At 38.2% G+C, this 23,752-nt stretch overlaps 1 protein-coding gene across 1 annotated transcript in view; it reads left to right on the top strand.

The window, feature by feature from the left end:
* The window catches only part of OXSR1 (oxidative stress responsive kinase 1), a 100,608-nt gene that overhangs the window by 687 nt on the left and 76,169 nt on the right, over positions 1-23,752 (top strand). Inside the window, exon 2 of the mRNA XM_059162074.1 lies at positions 21,807-21,919. Coding sequence (XP_059018057.1) covers positions 21,807-21,919 — 113 coding nt within the window. The remainder of the gene's footprint in view (positions 1-21,806; positions 21,920-23,752) is intronic.

Below are 23,752 nucleotides of genomic sequence, written 5' to 3'. Positions count from 1 at the left end.
TTTAGATAGTGCCAGATGCTTGAACCTGAGCGATAGATGGGTTTGAGAGGGGAAGAAAAGTGCAGGCACAGGACAGGCCTTTAGCAGGCTGGGTGAGAATTAGGCTGTTGGAATTGTGGGCACAGCCACCTATTTGGGGGATTGTGGGACGGGGGTTTGAGTTCATTCCCGCGCGGGTGTGAGATCACTTGAGTGCTCACGAAGTGCCAAACATTACTGGGGTGGAGCTGGGGATTCTCTCCGGATGAAGCTGAAGGTACCGGGCACCGAGACAACGTAGGCACAACTTCCCACTGTTTGGGAGTGACTTTCTGGTCAAAGAGGTAGACATTGAATAACCAGACAAATGAAAAGAATTTCAAGGTTTGGCAAGTGCTAGAGAGTGACCTGAGGACCTAGTTACTGTGATTTCAAGGAAAATTCGTTTACGGAGGCATTGACATTTAAGTTGAGCGCTGAAGGATGAGTCGTCTTCGGATTCCAGGGAAGAGTTTTCCCTGTTGAGGGAGGAGGAAGTGCAAAGGTCCTGAGGAGAGAAAGAGCTTGATGTGTTTCAGGACCTGAGGGAATACTGGCACGGATAGAAAGGGGATCTTATCAAGTTTAGTAAGGATTTTGGAATTTTATTCTAAGTGTATTGGAGGGCTTCAGGCAGAGACAGGACGTCATCTGAGGGATCTGGCTGCTGTGTGGAGTGGATTTGAGGTCCAGGAATACCAGTTGGCCGAGACCAAAAATTGCACAAAGGTGGATTGTAATTCTCAGGCACAGTGATGGGGGGAGGGTGGGGATTTGGGATGAGGGGAGTATTTGTTGGACAACAATAATCCAGTGACTTTAGAAATCAAAAGGGGGTGGGTTTAGCTACACAGAAGCTCAATCTCACTGACATGAGCAGACCCCTCTGTATTGGAGGAAGGAGATTGTCTGCTTTGCTAGATCAGCATCCTGTCCTAAAATTAGTTTTATAACAAAGACTGGCTGAAAGATCTTTAGCTGCCTTAGAGGTGTGTTTATTGCAACGTGGCTATATTTCAGAGAAACTTTATCTCATATATATATATATATATTTTTTTTTTTTTTTTCTTTCTTTCTTTTTTTGCCTCTTGTTTCAAAACAAATCTGGGCTAAGTTTTATCTGAAAGAAATCACATCTCTTTCCTTAAGCCACATCGTGGGTGTCCTTTCTGGATATTTGACATACACTGGTTGGTTCTAAAGACAGCTCACAAGGTGTCTGTCTTGATTGATTGCTTCTGGGACCCTCAGTCAGTTTCACACTGAAGAAAGAAATTAAGTGAGAGATTTCAAAATGATGTCTGAAAAGTAAAGAAAGGGGATCCTGATCATTGTTTTAGGAGAGAATTTTGCTTCCTTTCTGGGAAGGTATACATCTTTCTGTGGTCATTTTTTATACCTAGCCATTAAGGTGGCATAGAGTTCCAGATGCTTAAAGACTTATTAATTTGGGCTTCTCAAGCCAATAGGGTGTCTGTAAGTGGGCAAAAGAGAGTCTTAGTCCTCTGGGATTGGGTTAGTTTTCATCTCATTCTTAAAGTGGGCCATGCTTAAAAGGTTACTCCAGTATGATTTGACCACCTTAGGTTTTTTGTTTCGTTTAAATTTTTAAATTTTTTTATAAACATATAATGTATTTTTATCCCCAGGGGTACAGGTATGTGAATCACCAGGTTTACATACTTCATAGCACTCACCATAGCACATACCCTCCCCAACTGACCATCTTAGTTTTAAAAGGAACTTTACTGAGGTATTATTTACTGCTATAAAATTCACCTATTTTTAAGTACAAAATTCTGTGGTTTTTAGTAGATTTACTGTGGTGTGCACCAGCCAGCATAATCTAGTTTTAGAGTATTTTCATCACCCAGTAAGATCCTTGTGCCTGTTTACAGTTAATCCCTGTTCCCACCCCCCAACCCAAGGCAACCACAAATCCTTCTGTCTCTATAGGTTTGCCTTTTCTGGACATTTTTCTATAAATGAGATCATATAACATATTGTCTTTTGTGTTTGGCTTCTTTCACCTCGCATAATATTTCGTCATTTGTAAAAACAATTTTACTGGGTTACAATTTCTATACCACAGTCCACCTGTATAAGTGTACAATTGTATAATTTTTTAGTAAATTTACAGAGTTGTTCAATCATCCCTACAGTCCAATTTTAGAACATTTCCATCATTCCAAAAAGATGCCTCATGTCCATTTGCAGTAACTCCCTGTTCCCACCCCCTGCTACAGGCAACCACAAAACTACTTTCTGCTGCTATAGATTTGCCTTTTCTGGATATTTCATGTAAATATAATCATATGATATGTGACCCTTTATAGTGGTTTCTTTGACTTGCCATGTTTTCCGAAATTCATCGATATTATAGCCTGTTACCAGTACATTATTCCTTTTTAGTGGATACCATGTGATGAACATTGGCTTGTTTCTGCTTTTTGGCTATTTGGAATAATGTTGTTATGAGCATTCTCTCAGCAGATCTTCATGTGAACATGTTTCCTTTTCCTTGTGTGGAATTTCTGGGTCAGTGGTAAATTTATGTTTAACTTTTTAAGAAACTGATAAACCTTTTCAAAATGACTCATTTTTCATTCCCACCAGGCATGTATGAGGGTTCCTATTTATCTTTGTCAGCTTTGTTGTCTTTGATTATAGCCATCCTAGTGGGTATGAAGTGGTATCTGGTGGTTCTGTTTTGCATTTCTTTAATGACTAATGATGGTGAGCGTCTTCATGTGCTTATTTACTAGCTTTTCATCTATCTGCTTTGGTGAAAAGTCTATTCAAATGTTCTGCCCACTTGGGTTGCCCCTGGGTTATTTTCTTATTGAGTTATAGGCTGTGTGTGTTTGTGTTCATTTGGTTGTCAGTCCTTCACCTGATACATGATTTCAAGTATTTCTTCCCCTGGTCTGTAGCTTGTGTTTTCATTTTCTTAATAGTGTCTTTTAAAGCAAAGGAGTTTTGAATTTTGACAAGTTTTAATTATCCCTTTTTCTTTATTGATTGTACTTTTGGTGGCGTATCTAAGAAATTTTTACTAATCCAACTTCACAAAGATTTTCTTTCCTGTGCTATCTCCTAAGTCTTAACAGTTTTAGCTCTTACATTTAGACCTTAAAGACATTTTGAGTTAATTTTTTAAGGTATGGTGTGAGGTAAGATGAACCATCTTGTTTCACAGATGAAGACAGTGGGGGCATAAAAAGGTAAAATGACCTTCTAAAGTCATAGAGCTAATTACTGGCACAGCTAATACCTGTGTCTAACTCTCCTGTTGCCTAATTCAGCATCCTCGTTCTATGTAGAAATTTGATTGGTTTTTGTATATAAAATGGAAGATAATAGTCATAGTCTGAAAGTTTAAGTAAAATTAATTAAGGGAAATATTCTTACAATGAAGGATTAAGGGAACTATCCTTACAATGAAAGATCAAATAGGAGCAGATATTTTGAAGGTGACCCTTTTGGATGTAGTAGAATTTTTCTTTTGTGTATCCTATTTTAGTTTTAAATGTCACCCCCTCATTTGTAAGTTCCTGAAAGTTCCTAATATCCTTCCATTCCGCTCCCAATAGGGAGGGGAAAAATTTTTTTTCCTTGAACTGTAGCTTATTATTTATTATTATAGATAATGTATTATATAATGATATACAATATATACACTATATACAATAATATTATATTACATATGTAATGTTATAATAATATAGCCTCAAAAAGCAGGTTTTTTTTTTTTTAATTAGTAAATTAATTTATTTGACAGAGAGAACAGCAGGCAGAGGGAGAGGGATAAGTAGGCTCTCTGCTGAGAAGGGAGCTGCACATGGGGCTCGATCGCAGGACCCTGGGATCATGACCTGAGTTGAAGGCAGCCGCTTAATCGACTTAGCCGCCCAGTCACCCCAAAGTCGTGTACTTATTCTGTGTTTGCTTCTGTGCTGAAATGTTTGGAATAAATGTTTGGAATAGTATTTTGAAATAAGCTATAATCTTCAAAATGAATCTTTGTGATTTCTTCAGATTACACGTAATTTTTTCAGGAAACACGTGATTGGCATTCAGAAAAAAAACATTTGGGGATCATTTGAATTTTCTCTTTTCAAAGAATTGTATTTTAAGGCAGTGGTTAAATGATGCCTCCTTTCTGATCAAAGCACGTGCATTTATTTGAAATGTAATTTTTTTTTTTTACACTTTCTACTTAGCCTGTAGTATTTGTAGGGTTGGTGCACCTGGGTGGCATAGTCGGTTGGGTGTATGACTTTTGGTTTCTGCTCAGGTCTGATATCAGGGTCATGGGATTGAGCACCTCTTCAGGTTCCATGCTCAGAGCAGAGTCTGCTTGGGTTTCTGACTCCTTCATGTGACACCCCCCACCCCCTACCCTGCTGTCTTTCTCAAATAAATAAGTCTTTTTTTTAAAAAATTTTATTTATTTATTTAAGAGTGAGAGTACTAGTCTGGGGTGAGAGGCAGATGGAGAAGCAGACTCCCTTTAGCAGGGAGCCTGACATGGTATGGTACTTTGTCCCAGGACCCTGGGATAATGGGTCATGGGATCATGACCTGAACTGAGGGCAGATGTTTAACTGACTGAGCCATCCAAGCATCCTGAATAATTTTTTTTTTTAAGATTTTTTTTGTTTATTTGAAAGAAAGAGACACAGCGAGAGAGGGAACATAAGCAGGGGTAGTGGGAGAGGGAGAAGCAGGTTTTCTGCTGAGCAGGACAGTGGGGTCATGATCTGAGTCGAACGTAGATGCTTAACAACTGAGCCACCCAGGCATCCCTATCCCTAAATCTTAAAACATATGTATATATTTGTAGGGTTATTTGCTTCTCACATTGTGTTTCGTGTTCTCTCTTTTTGGGAAAATCCTGTAGTGAAAAGAAAAATTCCCTTCCTAGAAAAGCATACAAATTGGGAATTCAAAGGATTTCCTTTTAAAGAATTGTATCATCTTAAGCATACTTTGGCAAGATTTGAAGTTCTTTAGTATGATTACTTGTAAAAGGTGTTAGTAGTATTGTCAGTATCGCTTACTCACCTTTTCAGTGTTTTTGAGCTCCTTCCTAACCATTATTATAGTATTAGAATTTCTGACCAGGTGTTGTACTATATTTGACATATTTTGAAGCAGCTGGAAGAGTATGGTCTTAAGGTTGTGCTGACCTAGATTCAAATCCTGGCTTTACCTTTTTGTTACCTATGTGATCTTGGGCAATTTATATAACTGATTTTAGTGTCAGCTTTTTGTCTATAAAATCGAGATAATGGACTTAAATTATTGAGGCTGTTATGTAGATGAAGCATAATTTTGTACAGAAAATGTTTAGTTTGCATTGAATACTTCTGTTTTAAAAAATTTTATTTATTTATTTGACAGAAAGAGATACCACAAGTAGGTGGAGAGACAGGCAGAGAGAGGAGGAAGCAGGCTTCTCCCTGAGCAGTGAGCCTGATGTGGGGCTCCATCCCAGGACCCTGGGATCATGACCTGAGCTGAAGACAGAGGCTTTAACCCACTGAGCCACCCAGGCGCCCCTCTTTATTTTTTCTTTAAGATTTTATTTATTTATTTGATATATATAGAGAGAGATCCCAAGTAGGCACAGAGGCAGGCAGGAGGGGGAAGCAGGCTCCCTGCTAAGCAGAGAGACTGATGGGGGCTCGATCCCAGGACCCTGAGACTATGACCTGAGCCGAAGGCAGAGGCTTAACCCACTGAGCCACCCAGGCGCCCCCACACTGAACGTTCCTTAACATAATGGTTTTTGTTATCTCTTTTTTTCTCTTCCTTATGTTTTGTAATTTTTGATATTACCGTGAAATATGAAATACTGTGTGATTTGTTGTAATGCTTATTGGAACATCACTGCATCTTTTTTTCCCTAGATCTTTATTAAAGTTTAGATGGATTTCAGGATTTACAGTGGACATGATAGTATAGCTTTATAAGACCCTGCTACCTGTGATATTGTCAACAATATTGTATGATGGCAGATAGAGAAAACAGTCTGGCAGTGACTGTGCCATGTGCCTTTTATTTTTCTACATTTTGAAAAATCTGCTTAAGTATTCACTGTTTACCTTGGATTAGATTTAGAAAATTATTCATTAAGATCTGTTTTTAATAAGGTATGATTTACCTAGCTTTGATATTTGGTGAGGGCAACTCATTAGCTTTTTTTTTTTTTTTTAAGATTTTAATTTATTTATTCGACAGAGATCACAAGTAGGCAGAGAGGCAGGCATTGAGAGAGGGGGAAGCAGGCTCCCTGCCAAGCAGAGAGCCCAATGTGGGGCTCAATCCCAGGACCCTGGGATCATGACCCGAGCTGAAGGCAGAGGCTTTAACCCACTGAGCCACCCAGGTGCCCCCATTAACTTTATTCTCTGCCTTCCTCTCTCGTTTTTTATTTTCTTTATTCACTAGCCACACATTTTGATGTCCGAAAGTAATGGTTGTCAATTCCAGGTTGTCAGATTCCAGGATCTCACCTCGAGGCTCCATAAATGTGAAAGACATGCTCTATCAATAAAATGATGCTTAATGCTTAGTGTATTTTCTCCCCATGTTGGGAGACTTCACTCTGGTGATATTATCAGTAAAGGCCAGCGTTGGGCCAACAAGTTCATAGGGCTGTATCAGGTAGGGCTTGCATTGGCTGCATGTGATGGATAACATATAATAGTGGCTTAATAAAGTACCTTTTTCCCCTTCTGTAACTGGAGTGGCAGCCTCTGTGCCCTAATTAAGCACGCAGGCCCCTAGTTTCTACTCCACTGCACTTAGCACGTAACTCTCATTCTCATAGTTGCAGCATAGTTGTACTCCTAGCCTCATTCTTGTGTTCCAGGTTGGAAGAATATGGCAAAAAGACAAAGGCATGTGATGACTGAGTTGGCTCCCTTGCAAAGAACTTTCTTTACTGGAAGCCTTACCCAGTGACTTCCATTTCTAGTTTATTGGCCAGAACCATGTAACTTGGTCATTTGCAAGGGAGGCTATGAAATAAAGCTTGCTGGGCACATTATTACTTCAAACAGAATAGGTTAAGTTTCTCTTATTAAAGAAGGAAAAATTTTATGTTGGATAGGCAACTAAAAATGTTGGCTTTGGTGGTATTTAAAATTAAAATAGTTAAATAATACATTACGAGTAAATAATTTAACCATAGTAAACAGTTAATAAATGTTAGCTTTAATCTAAGCAGGCAGTTGCTTACCGGTTAAGAGCATGGTATTGAGTCATCATGTATTTCTGGTTTCTAGACCCAACTCTGCCTCTTACTAGTTTATGACCTAAGTCTTATTTTTAAAATAATAATTATTATTGTATTAGATGAAAAAATTGAAATGCAAGTAAAGAAAGTTTTCAGCATAGTACTTGGCACACAGAATAAGTGTTTGATCCGTGTTAATGCTCATGATGGTAATAATGAGCTCATGCCCATGAAGACTGGGCCACTTTTGTGTTTGCTCTGCCTTAAATGAGTAATTTTTTCCTTGAAAATCTATGTCACTGCTTGGCCAGTTCATCTAGTCAGCAAGTATTTATTGAACTTCTGTTGTGTGCCAGGTACTGTTCTGGATGCTTGGGATACAGCAGCAAAATCCCTTTGGGATACAGCAGACGTAAATCCCTTTTTTATGGAGTTTAGAATCTAGTGGGGATAAAGGGCAAAAATCAAGCAGGGAAAGGGGTTGGAGACTGCTAGGGGTAGAGGTGAGTTTTTGTTTTGTTTTGTTTTAAAGATTTGTTTATTTTAGAGAGAGAGAGCGGTGGGAGGGGCAAAGTGAGAGAGTCTCCAGCAGACTCCGCACTGAGTGCAAAGCCCAACCAGGGCTTCATCGCAGGACCCTGAACCCAAATTAAGTCAGAAACCCAACCCATGGAGCCACCCAGTTGCCCCTAGAGGTGAGTTTAAAATAAGTCAGGGAAGTCTCACTGAGCAGATGACATTTGAGAAAAGACCTGAAGGAATTGGAGAAGTGAGTATTGTGGTTATCTGCAGGCGGCTTGCTCCAGGCAGAGGGAGCAGCAGAAGTGAACGCCTGAAGTGGAATAGAAGCATGCTCATGGGACTAAGGAATAGGAGGCAAGAGTGGCTGGAGCAGAGTAGAACGAGGTGTGGAGGCAGATGGGAAGAGACCAGAAGAGTAAGGCGGTACGGTTGTGTGGTCCTGACCATAAGATGGGGTGAAGCCATAGAAGTCATTATGGGTACCTGGCTTTTGCTTTGAGTAAGAATGAAAATCATTACAGGGTTTTGAGCAGGGGATTAAAATAACTGTGTTTCAGAAGGATAACTCAGGCTTCTGTGTAGAGAATAGTTTTGTAAGGGTGCAGGGGTGGAAGGAGAATTTATCCAGTGGAGAGGGGTAGTATTGGAGGTGGTGACAAGTAATCAGATGCTGGATATAATATATTTTGGAGTTAGACAGTTGCCATTGGTTTAGATGTGAAAAGATTCTAAGCGTTTTGGCTGGAGCATCTGGAAGGATGGAGTTACCATCAGTTGAGATGGGAGATTACCAGAGTGAACAGGGGACAGAGAGATGATTCATTACAAAACCATCATGCTGTGTGAATAATTACTCAAAGCATATGGCAGTGTGTCTTATTTTCATCTTTGTATGGAGAGAATAGCATGATTTTCATGATGACTATTCTTACAGCTGTTTTACCAGCTCTAGGAGCTTTAATTTTCAACATGATGCTGATAAGAGAAAAGGGTTTTCAAAATTACAATTTCCTTGTATTTTCCTTGAATCAGGTGACAAGGTGACAGTGCCTTAATCATCTTTCAGAATGAAGAGTCTGGCCTGGCCTTTTTTTTTTTTTTTTTTAAAGATTTATTTATTTATTTGACAGAGATCACAAGTAGGCACAGAGGCAGGCAGAGAGAGAGGAGGAAGCAGGCTCCCCGCTGAGCAGAGAGCCTGATGCAGCCCGATCCCAGGACCCTGCCACCATGACCTGAGCTGAAGGCAGAGGCTTTAACCCACTGAGCCACCTAGGCGCCCCTGGCCTAGCTTTTTAATTGAATGCAAAACCTTACTAAAGAACACTTTAAAAAAACTAAAAAATAAAATAGAAAAGAACACAAAATCTTTAGAATATGTATCTGTTGTAATGATGGCTGGCCAAAATTTGGAGGAAATTTATTTATTTATTTTTCCTCATGCTTAGGAATAATATCCATTTTTAACTTTCTTTCTTTTTTTTTTTTTTTCCAAAGATTTTATTTATTTATTTGACAGAGAGAGATCCCAAGCAGGCAGAGAGGCAGGCAGAGAGAGAGGAGGAAGCAGGCTCCCTGCTGAGCAGAGAGCCCGATGCGGGACTCGATCCCAGGACCCTGAGATCATGACCTAAGCCACAGGCAGCGGCTTAACCCACTGAGCCTCCCAGGCGCCCATTTTTAACTTTCTTTCTTAAATTTCTGGGTCTTCTAAAGTGGCCAGATACTAAAAATTTTTTTAGTCCTCGTCATGCCTTTGGGCATCTCCTTTCCTGTCTTGAGGGATGAAGTTACCCAATTTGAAGAGTTTTAGGAGAAAGGTCATTCATATTTTTGTATACTTAGTCCATTCTGTATGTAATGTATGTTAAGACTACAGTTTAAGAGCTCACTAGGCGGGGTGCTTGGGTGGCTCAGTGGATTAAGCATCTGCCTTTGTCTCAGGTCACTTGGTCCCAGGGTGCTGGGATCAAGTCCCACATCCAGTTTCCTGCTCAGTGGGGAGTCTGTTTCTCCCTCTGCCTGTTCCACCCCCAGTCTGCTTGTGTGCGTGCTCTCTCTCTCACTCACTTTCCCTCAAATGAATAAAATCTTTAAAAAAAAAAAAAAAGAGCTCACTAGGAGATGACAGAAGAGTAGAAGAAATGGGGAGGTAGGGAGCGATGCAGGGAGGATACAAAACTGTGTAAAGTATTGAAAGTCTGAATTAGGGTGTATTATTGGAAACTGATTTACATTTTCCATTATATTATTCTTAATATTAGTCCCATGCTTAGTATAGGGCATTAGAGCAGTAGCTTTTACACTTTTAACTAAAACGTTCCTAAGAGATCTCTTTTACAGTTGCATGTGTATTTATACTGAAGTAAAAAGTTAATACAAAATACCATTTACTTTTACTATGTGCTATGCATGCTGGTATTTTCTATTTGACTCTCTTCACTCTAAGAAAAATGATGGTTGAAACTCTGTAAATTGACTTGTAGTTTTTTGTTTTGTTTTGTTTTCATTTTTGTTTTCATTTTGTTTTAAGATTTAATTATTTATTTGTCAGAGAGAGCACAAGCAGACAGAGTGGCATGAAGAGTCAGAGGGAGAAGCAGGCTCCCCACTGAGCAAGAAGCCCAATGCAGGACTCAATCCCAGGTCTCTAGGATAATGACCTGAGCCAAAGGCAGCTGCTTAACCAATTGAGCCGCCAAGGCCCCCTTGAAATGTAGTTTAAAATTTTCTCATAAAGGAACATGCTTTAAAGAGTCGAGTATTTTAAAAATTTGTATCTCTCTCTTTTTAAAAAATAATTTATTTTATTTTTATTTTAAGTAGGTTCCACAGCTAACTTGGAACTTGAACTCAGGACCCTGAGATTAACAGTTCCGTGCTCTACCAACTGAGCCAGCCAGGGGCCCCAAAATTTGTGTCTCTAATCCTGTGTTTTCAAAGTCTTTTAAAAAATTGGTGAATAGGGGCGCCTTGGTGGCTCAGTGGGTTAAGCCGCTGCCTTCGGCTCAGGTCATGATCTCAGGGTCCTGGGATCTAGTCCCGCATCGGGCTCTCTGCTCAGCAGAGAGCCTGCTTCCCTCTCTCTCTCTCTGCCTGCCTCTCCATCTACTTGTGATTTCTCTCTGTCAAATAAATAAATAAAATCTTTAAAAAAAGAATTGGTGAATAGTTAAAATGATTATAAAGACATTTTAAAGGTATTCTTCCCTAACCTCTTTTATCTACATTATTGATATTTTCTGTGAGTAAATTTTTTTCTAATGAAGATAGAACATCATTAACTGTTCTGAATTAGTGGTATTGAGTTTTTACTGCATTGCCATAAGACTTTATGTTAGAACTTCAGAGTATTTTTCAATTGCTGAATAATGTTTTGGTATTTGGGGAAAATAATACGAAGGTCAATGAAAGTGATTTATTGTTAGCATGGTGGAAGTAGAGCCTGCAAGTCTCTTTTTATCATTAAATGTGGGAAATGCTGATGACTTTGTCTTTTGGCCTTTTATTAAATCACATCTTGCCTCCAGGGAGATTTATTAAATGAGTGATTCTTTGTGTAAAGGAAAGGTATTTTAGCGTGTAGACAATTATGATTGATAATACCTCGGTTTAGTGTTTCATTATTAATGAAATTAATTCTGTGTTTAATAATGACTAGGAATTAATAACAAGTGAACTCCCCAAATTGCTATGTCTGTATTTTTAATGCCAGCATGGTATTTGTTTATGTATCATATGACATTAGTATATTTAAAGCTAGTATTTCAGATTTTGTATAAATACACAGTAAATAATCAATGCTTGATTATCCTGGGGTAGAGTAACTGGTTTGAGAGTTAATGCCAATTTAAAAGAATACCACTAGGTAGCACATTTGCAAAAATTGAAATGAAAAAGCATCAGGGAATACATTTACATATTAGAAGACATCTGTTATTAGGACTGAAGGTACCCTGTAGAGGCCTCATTGTGTCTTCTGTGACTTGAGAATGCCTCTCATCTTAGCCTGACAGATACGTGACCTGCATGATTAGCGTCCCTCCTCTGGGGTTTCCCAGAGTGAGGCAGTAGCCTCTCATTGAAGGCAAGAGAGTTGTTAAATGTTCTAAAGGGATTCCATGCAGAAAGAACTTGAAAAGGAAAGGATGGGAGTGGGAGAATAGTTACTGTACTGCCTAATTCTGTCGCATACTCATGTGCAAAACAAAGGGAGTTCAGTGAAGAAGCAGACTGCAAACTATTTCAATAGAAGCCTGTTGGAACCTTCTTATCAAGGAATATGTTAGTAGTTCTAAGCTTTTGTCAAAATAATTCAAGTACACTATTGGATAATGTCATTGAATACACATGTGTTCTTGAATATTGGATTTTATTTGGATTTTGCATGTCATGAACTTTGTGCATAGTTTTGCTTAGTTTGTTATAGATGTAATTTGGGTTTATCTGTTTCAGTGTTGACTATGGATGTGTATAGCTTTGGTCAGGGACTTTCAAATGGATTTTGGTATAACAAATTCTGTTGAATTATACAATTGTATATGTAAGTTGTTTTCAAATTTTAATATCTGTAGCACATTTATATTATTAGAAATCTGATTTTATACTTAAAGAGATTTTTTAGTAACAGCTTTATTGAGATATAGTGTACATACTATGAAATTTGCCCCTTTGAAGTGTGAAGTTGTGTATTCATAGAGTTACGCAATCATCACCACTAATTCCAGAACATTTTCATAGCTCTTGAAACTCCATATCCATTAGCTGTACTCCCTATTTCCCTCTTCCTCTAGTTTCTGGCAACCTCTAATCTCTTTTCTGCAGATATGGATTTGCCTATTCTGGATATTCTACATAAAAAGAATCACACTAATATGAAATGTTGGGGTCTGGGGGCAAACGGTCAAGAAAGAATTCTTGAGACTTCTTCATTGCCAAAAAAGTGTGGTTTTATTAAAAACATGGGGACGGGACCTCTGGGCAGAAAGAGATGCACTGGAATTGTGAGGAGTGACTGATTATATAGTTTCAAGTTGGAAGGGAGTTAGGGATAGCATATCCCTAAAGAATTTGGATCCAAGGTTTCCAAGACCTTGAGGGGCTAGCTTTGTTAGGAAAAGGTCATTTACTACTGTCCAGTGAAACTTTAGTCATAAGACTCTTTAGATGTGTATCAGTGGGCCATATGCTTGAAAGATGATTGCTAACGTATATCTTGGGGGTAGAGATAAAGGTAGTTTCTAAAGGGATTTTTACAGGATCCTAGAGGTCTGGCTAATGTCAAGCTAAGGTTGCCTTTTGCCGTAGCAAAGTATTAATAACATTGAAGCAGCGAATAAGATCCTTGAGGAAGGTCCGTCAGCCTGTCTCAAGTAGGGCTGTAAGTTGTAAGGAACTTTAATTTTTTTTCTTTTACCTTTTGTGTCTGGCATATTTACTTAGCGTGTTTTCTTGGGTCATCCATGTTGTAGCGTGTATCGGTACTTCGTTCTTTTTATTGCCTAATGGTATCATTGTATGGATATACCATATCTGTTCCTCAGTTGGAAATTTGGGTTGTTTCCATTTTTTGGCTTTTATGAGTAATACTGCAGTAAACAACTGTGTGAAAGTATTTGTTTTTTGTTTTCTTGAGTATATACATAGGAGTTGAAGTGCTAGATTGTGTGGTAATCTATGCGTAACATTTTGAGAACCTGCCAGACTCTTTTCTGAAGCTAGTACATTACTGTACAGCCCTACCAGCAGTATAGGAGGTTTCTCTACATCCTTACCAACACTTGTTATTGTCTTTTTGATTATAGCCATGAAATGTTGTCTTGCTGTGGTTTTGTGAAGAGAGTTTTAAATTGAAAACTTCGTATTACAAAGTGTTAGTTACTGTAGCTTGTGTGTTAATTTTTATTCTGAAATATTTGAGGGAATATATAAGAACAGTAAGTAGTAATTAATGAAATAACTTTTAACACTGAAATAAATGATAATTACAGAGGGTAAATTTAAAAGACTGTGATGTTTGAGACTGACTTTTTTGGATATTTCACTACTGTTAGACCATATAAACAAAGGTAATTCTCAGTTCTTAGTCTTTTTTCATTCCCATAGTCTGGTGTTCATGTAAGTTGACTTGTAACTTGAAAATGATTTCAAAATCATTACCAAACTTTTTTTCTTTCCTAGAAAGAAATTTCTGAAATTTCCTAGAAATCCAGGTATCTCTGGAGGATTTGAATATTTCATTTTAAGATGATGTGGTATCTCTTGGTCTCACTCTGATGGGGCCCCCAAATGTGGTATGACAACCAGGTAGAAGCCAGCAGGGCAGTGAAAGGATTCACCCAAGACAGAATAAAGGAGACAGAAGTTTATTGAATATACCACAAAGGAGAAGCAAGATAGAGAGAGGGACAAGGGAGACGGGCAAGGACGGAGGGGTAGAGATTCACACACACACGTACAGAGACACAGTGAGAGATGGAGAGATGGATATAAGTAGATAATGGTTAGTTAGAGCCTATGGGTATTTTGATGTGGGTCACCCAGGGGCTTGTGGGTCACTGTAGGCCCTTTCTACATTCCATTGCTCAAGTTTGTTTGCCTAAAAGCGATCTCTACAGATGATAGAAATGGAAATTATTTCTTCTAGTAATATACATAATAGTATGACTTGTAAATTGGGGAAAATGGACATTTAAGGACAGAATACTGTGTATTTTTGTCTTCTGCTGATGATAAGCTCCTCCTCTCACTCTATCTCTGTTAACTACTCTTAATTGTTCCTGTGAATTTTTTCAGAAAACTTTAACACATATATCCTTTTGTAGAGTGTTTTTCTCTTCGATTTTTTCCACTTAGATATTTAAGTTTTAAAGCCCCAGGTGTTAAATTGCCATGTACTTAACTTAGATGACCTAATTAGCTCTTTTTTTTTTTAAAGATTTTATTTATTTATTTGACAGACAGACCACAAGTGGGCAGAGAGACAAGCAGAGAGAGATGGGGGGGGGGGCGTTAGCAGGCTCCCCGCTGAGCAGAGAACCCAGGACCCTGAGATCATGACCTGAGGCGAAGGCAGAGGCTCAACCCACTGAGCCACCCAGGTGCCCCTAATTAGCTCTTTTACAGACTGTCATATGGTCTTATTAAAGTTAGTACCTCATTCTCCAAACTGAATGCTCTCCCTGAGAATGTTTAAGTAGTATTTCCTCCCAAATATTGAAGTGTTGCATTTTACATGAAGCATTGTGCTCAAAGTTATTTTTCTTAATATACTGTGCAGTACATAGAGCACTTTTTCTTTCCCTGTTTTCCCTTTTGCCTACATTTTATCAAAATGTAGGAAGAGGACGAGAGAAAGGAGGAAGAAATGTAATGATTGGGGCGCTTGGGTGGCTCAGTGGGGTTAAAGCCTCTGCTTTCGGCTCAGGTCATGATCCCAGGGTCCTGGGTTCTCTGCTCAGCGGGGAGCCTGCTTCCTCCCCTCTCTCTCTCTGCCTGCCTCTCTGCCTACTTGTGATTTCTTTCTGTCAAATAAATAAAATCTTAAAAAAAAAAAAAAGTAATGATTGCTCATTTTTCCTTTTTTTAGTGTTTACAATTCAGTTTTCTTCAAGGTTGAGTATTTGTACCAGAGAATGTTTAGTCTGTGTTCATACCAATGATTACGATAGTGAGAAACCCAATTTGAATGGAATGGGTATAGATGGGGAGTTGGTGAGGGTAATTTTTCCTCATGTGTTTTGGTTAAGATTTAAGTACCTTAAAAGCATTATAAACCTGCCTTATGCCAAATATTTGAGACACAGCAATGTCTTTTAACAGTTTAAACATCTAACAAAAAGATAAAGGGTGAGGAAATGAACAATAGTGACATTTATTGAGCATTTATGTGCCCCCGGCACACAGGCAGGACATGAAGACTTAACTCTGCTAAGGGCAGTGGGGCTGAAGTTTGAATCTAAGTGTGTTTTCCATGGAGCTTCCTGAAGTTGGGTGAGTTACCAGTTGGGCTTTCAAAGGAGGGGCCAGTATGGATTAATACATAGAAAGCAGAGTGAATGGCTTCTACAGAGGCATGGAGATGGGGATAAATAAGTTGCATCTGGAGTGTGGAAAACAAGTTAACTTGTTCATTTATCCAGTGGTATAGTGTCAGGTAGCTGCTATGGTTGAGGGATCTGATGAGTGACGTTATGCAAATTGTGTTTGAAGATTATGTTATTAATGGCCAGAATGGGTTGAGGCCTGGGCTTTTTTTTTCCCCCAAAACACAGAACTTAACTAAAATTTTAGTAGTTATATGTATACTGTACCTATTTGTATATGTGTGGTCTGTATAGTTCTATGCAGTTTTATTACACATGTGCTTTTGTGGAACTGCCAGTAAACTCAAGATACTAAACTTTATCCCACCACAGAGTTCCCTCAGGCTACCCCTTGATAGCCATACTTAACCCCTCTTTGTATATCCCTATCCCTTGACAACCACTTATCTGTTCTCCATGGTTTTTGTTATTTCAAGAATGTTATATACAAATGGAGTCCTGAAAAAGTGTAACTTTTTGAGATTGGCTTTTTTTACTCAGCATAATGCCCATGAGGTTCTTTGAAGTAATTGTGCGTATTAGTAGTTTGTTCATTTTTCTTGCTGATAGTATGGATGGTTCTGTTCTGTATGGATGGTTCTGTTCTGCCAATACTGCATTTTCTTGTTTACTCTCTATCATAAGTCTTAAAAAAACTCATCAATCAGCATTTATTCTTTGAGAACCCAATGTGTGTTTTTTTATTGAGATATAATTGTCATGGAGTATCCTCTTAGTTTCAGGTGTACATTATAGTGATTTGGTACTTTATCCTTTTGAAGCAATGATGAGTCCCGTTATCTATTGCCATGTAAAATTATTACAATTTGACTGACTATATTCCCTATGCTGTACTTTATATCCCCATGACTTATTTATTTTATAACTGAAAGTTTGAACCTATAATAAGTCTTGAAATTAGATATTATGAGTCCTTCAACTTTCTTCTTCATAATTGTGTTGGCTATTCTAGGGCCTTCTCTTTTCATATGAACTTTAGAATGAGCTTGTCTGTGTACAAAATATCTTGCTGGTGTTTTGATAGGAATTCATTAAACCTATATATAGTCATTTTGGGGAGTATTGACATCTTTAGTGTGTTGAGTTTTCTAATACACGAACATAATAAGTTTCTCCCAATTTTTATATCTTCTTTGCTTTCTTTCATCAGTATTTTACATTTTTTAGCATACATATCCTCTTCATATTTTGTTGGATTTATACTTTAGTATTTCCTTTTGCGGGAGCAGTTATAAATGATGCTGTGTTTTAAAACTTTGGTTTCCACTTATTTGTGTTTGCATATAGAAATGAAGTTGATTTTCATGTTGATCTTGTATCTTGCAATGTTGCAAAACTGTCTTATAAGTTCTGGGAACTTTTCTTGTGCATTCCTTGGGATTTTCTGTATAGACAACGACACCATCTAAAATAAGGACAGTTTTATTTTTCTTTTCCAATGTGAATGCCTCTTCTTTCTTTTTCTTGCCTTGTAACGAAGGCTAGGATTTCTAGTACTGTGTTGCTTATGAGTGATGAGAATGGACATCCTTACCTTTTTCTCAGTCTTAGAAGGAGGGTATTCAGTCATTCACCATTAAGTATGTTGTTTGCTATAACTTTGCTATAACTTTCCTGTAGGTATTCTTCATGAAGTTGAAAATCCCCTCATTTCCTAGTTTTCCTAGTTTTTATTATGAATGGTGTAGAATTTTTTAAAAATATTTTTCTGTGTCAGTTGATAGGATCATACGATATTTTTCCTTTAGCTTATTGGTATGTATTGCATTGATTTTTTAAAAATATTATACCAACCTTACATACTTGGAATACATGTTACTTGGTTGTGGTGTACTAACTATTTTGGATTCAATTTGCTAATATTTTTGTAAGGATTTTGCAGCTAAATTCGTGAGATATACTGGTCTGTAGTTTTTTTTAATTCTTGTGATGTCTTTGTCTGGTTTTGGTATTGGTAACAATTGGTTTCATAAAATGAGTTGGGATGTGTTCCTGCTTCTTCCGTTCCTGGACAAGGTGTAAAATGGCAGTTAATTCTTCTTGTCAGTGTTTGGTAAAATTCTCCAGAGAAACCATCTGTGCCTGGGGAGTTTTTCAAGAACTTTTAAATTACAAATTTGATTTCTTTTTCTTTTTCTTTTTTTTAAAAGATTTTATTTATTTATTTATTTGACAGAGAGAGATCACAAGTAGGCAGAGAGTTAGGCAGAGAGAGAAGGAGAAGCAGGCTCCCCACTAAGCAGAGAGCCCGATGCGGGGCTCGATCCCAGGACACTGGGATCATGACCTGAGCCGAAGGCAGCGTCTTGATCCACTGAGCCACCCAGGTGCCCCCAAATTTGATTTCTTTAATAGTGTTTTTATTATTCAGGTTACCTATTTTATCTTGAGTGAGTTTCGATAAGTTGTTTTCAGAAAATTGGCCCATTTTTTTTCTAAATTGTGGAATTATGAGCTACAGTTTTTTTGTTGTTTGTTTGTTTTTTAAGATTTTATTTTAAAGTAATCTTTACACCCAGTGTGGGGCTCAGACTTAAAACTCTGGTTTCAAGAGTTTTATGCTCTACCAACCTAAGCCAGCCAGGCACCCTGAGCTAAAGTTTAAAGTTGTTTGTAGTATTCTCTTACCTTTTTTAAGAAATTGAGGTAGAAGTTGTATAACATAAAACCTACCATTTTAAAAGTGTACATTTTATTGGTTTATAGTATATTCATGGTATTTTGCAACTGCAGTCTAATTCCAGAGTATTTTCATCACCCCAGAAAGACATTCCTTTCCCATTAAGCAGTAACTTCCCATTATCTTCTTTCCTAGCCCCTGGCAACTAGTAATATATTTTCTGAATGGATTTGCCTGATGGGACATTTCATATAAATGGAGCCATACAGTTTGTGATTGGTTTATTCCACACAGCATAATGTTTTCATGTTTATCCATGTTGTTGTGTATATCAATACTCAGTCTTTGGTTCATGGTCCTATCACTCTGACCTCTACTTCCATTATCTCATCTTCTTCACTGACTTTCCTGCCTTTCTCTTATAAAAGAAAGACCCTTATAATTTTCTTGGGCCCACCCAGATTATCCATTATCTCATTCTTTTTTTTTTTTTTTTAAGATTTTATTTATTTATTTGACAGAGAGATCACAGCAGGCAGAGAGGCAGGCAGAGAGAGGGGAAGGGAAGGAAGCAGGCCCCTGCTGAACAGAGAGCCCGATGCGGGACTGGATCCCAGGACCCTGAGATCATGACCTGAGCCGAAGGCAGCGGCTTTAACCCACTGAGCCACCCAGGCACCCCATTATCTCATTCTTAATTTGACTTAATAACAGGTACAGAGTCTATTTGCAGTATAAGGTAACGTTAACAAGTTTCAAGGAGTATGACATGGGTATTTTGTGGGAGGCCATTATTTTACCTACTGCATGGACTTTAGATTTTTTATATTATCCACTGCTCCCTGAGGCTCTGTTCTTTTTTTTTTTCCCCAGTCCATTTTCTCTTTCTTGTTTATTTTTTATTTTATTTTCGGGGGGCTTGTCAAATTTTATATCAAGATAATGTTTAACAATATACACTTTTTTAAGTATAGGAAGAGATAATTCTAGCTGCTTGGAGAAACAAAGGAGTAAGTTGGAATTTACTGACAGCTTTAATTTATTTACTTAATTTATTATGTTATGTTAGTCGCCATACGGTACTTTTTTTTTTTTTTTTTTGTTTAAAGATTTTATTTATTTATTTGACAGACAGAGATCACAAGTAGGCAGAGAGGCAGGCAGAGAGAGAGAGGAGGAAACAGGCTCCCCTCTGAGCAGAGAGCCCGATGTGGGGCTCAATCCCAGGACCGTGGGATCATGACCCAAGCTGAAGGCAGAGGCCTTAACCCACTGAGCCACCCAGGCGCCCCTCACCATACGGTACTTTATCAGTTTTTGATGTAGTGTTCCATGATTCATTGTTTGTGTATAACATCCAGTGCTTATTGTAATACGTGCCCACTTCAATGCCCATCACAGGCTCACCCATCTCCCTATACCCTCCCATCTAAAACCCTCAGTTTGTTTCCCAGAGTCCTCAGTCTCTCATGGTTTGTCCCCCGCTCTGATTTCCCCTCCTTCATTTTTCCCTTCCTTCTTCTTCTGTCTTCCATGCTATTCCTTATGTTTCACATATAAGTGAGTGAAACCATAGATGAGTAAACTGTTGATCTTGTCCTCAGGACTGAATTTATCCTCCTTCATCTCCACTGTTGAACCTATATACATCACTATTTTTATTTTGGAAGTTGCATATTTCAGTTGTATACATAATTTCCATTTGGTAGTTTTTTAAAAAAATAGCTTCTGTTTCTTTGCTGAAATATTCTATTTTTTTTTTTTTTAAAGATTTTATTTATTTATTTGACAGAGAGAAATCACAAGTAGATGGAGAGGCAGACAGAGAGAGAGAGGGAAGCAGGCTCTCCGCTGAGCAGAGAGCCCGATGCGGGACTCGATCCCAGGACTCTGAGATCATGACCTGAGCCGAAGGCAGCGGCCCAACCCACTGAGCCACCCAGGCGCCCCTCTATTTTTTTTATTTGAGAGAATTCTTGATTATTTATTGAAGTATTTTTATGAAGATAGCTTTAAGATTCTTGTCAAGTAATTCCAGATTGTGGTTCATTTTGGTGTTGACATCAGTATGATTCTGTTTCTTACTCATGTGTGTTTTTCTTGGTGCGTGATTTTTTAAAAAAATTTTATCCTGGACATCTAAGATATTAATATGAAGAGAGTCTTTATCCTGCTTAAGTCTTCTATTTTAGTAGGCACTAACTCTATTTAGGGTTAGTGTGTAGGTTCTGGCCTGCTTTTGGGAGCTGTGTATTTCCTGTGATAATTTAGTTCTCAGAGCTTTTGCAGTGCTATTCTCTTTATTTTTCTGGCATCACAGAAGCTCTGCTTGATTTTTACAGGTGTTGCCTGGGCTGACTGGTGGTTTGGGTCCCCATCTCTGCTACTGCTAAGGGCAGGTTGGCTGGACATTGCCCCAAGTGTGGCAGATCTGGGCCACTGCTGTCTGGGGTGGAGACCCTGCTGATGCCGATGTTGTAGTGAATTAGGGTCCCCTGATATCCTGGATAGGGCCTGGGGAGTCCTGGGGAGGGTCTCTCTCCCTTCTAGGTCTCTGCTAAGCTAGGTCTCTGCTAATACTTTTACAGCCCTTTGTCCAGAAAGCAAGATTTTCTCTTTTGTCTATTTGTGTTGGTGGTTCTGGTTTCAGGCTGTTCATGGATTTGTGGGAGATAAGAGGAAAACCCAGTGAACTCACAGTGGTGCTTTTCCTTACATGGAAAGGCCCTTAACTCATCTACTTTCTTTCCACCTGTTAGGGTCATTGTATGATTGTTAAGTTATTTCTAGGGTATTCAGTTGTATTGAGAGGAGAGGAACAGGGAAGTGCGAGCCTGTGCCATCATAATCTAGAATTGGAACTGTAGCCATTTTGATTCTTCCTCCCTGCTGGTGTTTATTAGGAATTCTATGAAATGGTCAAGGCTTTGGCTTTTATTGACCGATACCTTACTTTTTAGGGTGTTATCTGTTGTTGAGTGTAGGAACAAGGTAAGAATTATTCTCTTGTTTATTTTATTATTTATTTTTCTTTTTAGAGAGAGAGCATGTGCATGAGCTGAGGATGAGGGGGAGAAGGAGAGGGAGAGAGAAAGTCTTAAGGGGAGCCCAGTGTGGGGCTCAGTCTCCCAACCCTGAGATCAGGACCTGAGCTGAAATCAAGAGTTGGATGCTTAACCCACTGAGCCACCCAGATGCCCTGAATTATTTTCTTGTTTAAATTGTGTGAGAATTAGAAATGTCATGTTCTTATCTATTCATCTATTTATTTACTCATTTATGTATTTATCTTTAGGGAGTGGAGCAACTGCTGTGGTCCAAGCAGCATATTGTGCCCCTAAGAAGGAGAAAGTGGCAATCAAACGGATAAACCTTGAGAAATGTCAAACTAGCATGGATGAACTCCTGGTATGCACATCTCATATTTTTTATTGAGAAATATACTCCTATTTGTATTCATGTTGGAGTGGGAAATAACTTGAAAATTTTAATTACTTTTCTAAAAATAAGGTATTTTGATTGGCTCAGTAAATAATTCTTATTGTAAAATATAGAAAAATCCAGGTAAATAGGAAAAATTGGTTGTAATCCTCCCATTCTGAGGTTAACACTTGCTATATAGTCTTTCAGAATATAAATACAAATATATTTCATACATTAAAATCTTTGTATTTTTATGATAATGTAATCATTTACTTGTTCTTTTCATAGAGAAATTTATCAAATTCTGTCTATAAATATGAATTAAAATGCCTTTCAGTATGTGTGTAATATTCTGTTGCATAGGCAGACCACATTTTATTTAACCTATTTCTTGTATCGGACAATTACCTTTTTCCTCTCTTTTGTTGTTTTAAATAATGCTTCTTTACTTTTCTCTTTCCTTAAACTAGTTTCATGCAATTGTGATACCTGGTCGATGGAATATGCTTTAAAATGCTTTAGCCTCCTAGGAACATGGTACCAATTTGCATTATGACCATTGATGCAAGATGGGAAGTAGAAGGTGGTGTTGCCTTCTCCAAAAGCTATGGAAAAAGAGAAGAAAGGGAGTCTTGGGGATTAATAGCTGTAGGAGATGTTCTGTGGCATTAAAAGCTAGACACACAGGGATTTTGTACTTCTTTATGAGCCACGGAACCCAGAATTGTTTGAAGTATGTAGTAAGTGCTCAGTAAAGGATATGAAGTAGATTTTCAAATCATTTAACCTTGTAAATCCTGTTTTTTTGGCTTAAAATGGAAATTATAACATCTGCTTCATGTACCTCATGAGGTTTTTATTTCTTTTTAAAAAGATTTTATTAATTAATTAATTTACTTACTTAGTGGGGAAGGGGTGGAGGAAGAGAAAATCTCAAGCAGATGTCACACTGAGTATGGAGCCCCATGCAGGGCTTGATCTCACAACCCTGAGATCATGACCTGAGCCAAAATCAAGAGTTGGATGCTTAACTGAGTGAGCCACCCAGGTGCCCCCTTCATGAGGTTTTTCTTTGAGGATGAAATGATCTAGTACTTGAAAAGTATAAACTGCTATACAAATAGGAACTAATGTTATTTTATTAAGTATTACTTTTATTAAGTATTTCTCTAAGGTCACATACAGCTAGTGATAGAGAGGCAGGAATTAGCACTGAGATGTTCTGACATTCCAGAAGTCATTGTGTTCCCAGGTTGGATTTAATTTCTGGTGGAGCCTGTACTGAGTATTAGGGAATATTGGAATAAAAGGAAAAGAGATAATAGAATTATACATTGAATTTTTAGGAGATTAAACAAAAGCATGTCAGGGCACCTGGGTGGCTCAGTGGGTTGAAGCCTCTGCCTTCGGCTTGGGTCATGGTCCCAGGATCCTGGGTTCGAGCCCCGCGTCGCGCGCTCTGCTCAGTGGGAAGTCTGCTTCCTTCTCTCTCTCTCTCTGCCTGCCTCTCTGCCTACTTGTGTTCTCTGTCTGTCAAATAAATAAAATCTTTAAAAACAAAAACAAAAAAACCCAAAAGCATGTCTTCAGGAGTTGGTAATATGTGAGTAGAAGCTAAAGAAAAAATTTGCTTTAGTGATCTTGAGCTGCTTTTGTGAGAGAATATACACTTGAAAGGACATGCCGACAGAAATCGTAGGTAGTGATCTTGCATTTAGAGATGCCTACAATCCCTTGGAGCATCATTTGGATATTTGAACTGCAATCATCATAAAAGGAGGCTGTAAATTGTAAACTAATTATTTTAAGGGAAAATCA

The sequence above is a fragment of the Mustela lutreola genome, chromosome 2 (genome assembly GCF_030435805.1).
Source record: "Mustela lutreola isolate mMusLut2 chromosome 2, mMusLut2.pri, whole genome shotgun sequence".
Classification (NCBI taxonomy): domain Eukaryota; kingdom Metazoa; phylum Chordata; class Mammalia; order Carnivora; family Mustelidae; genus Mustela; species Mustela lutreola.
This window is presented reverse-complemented; position numbering and strand designations above follow the sequence as displayed.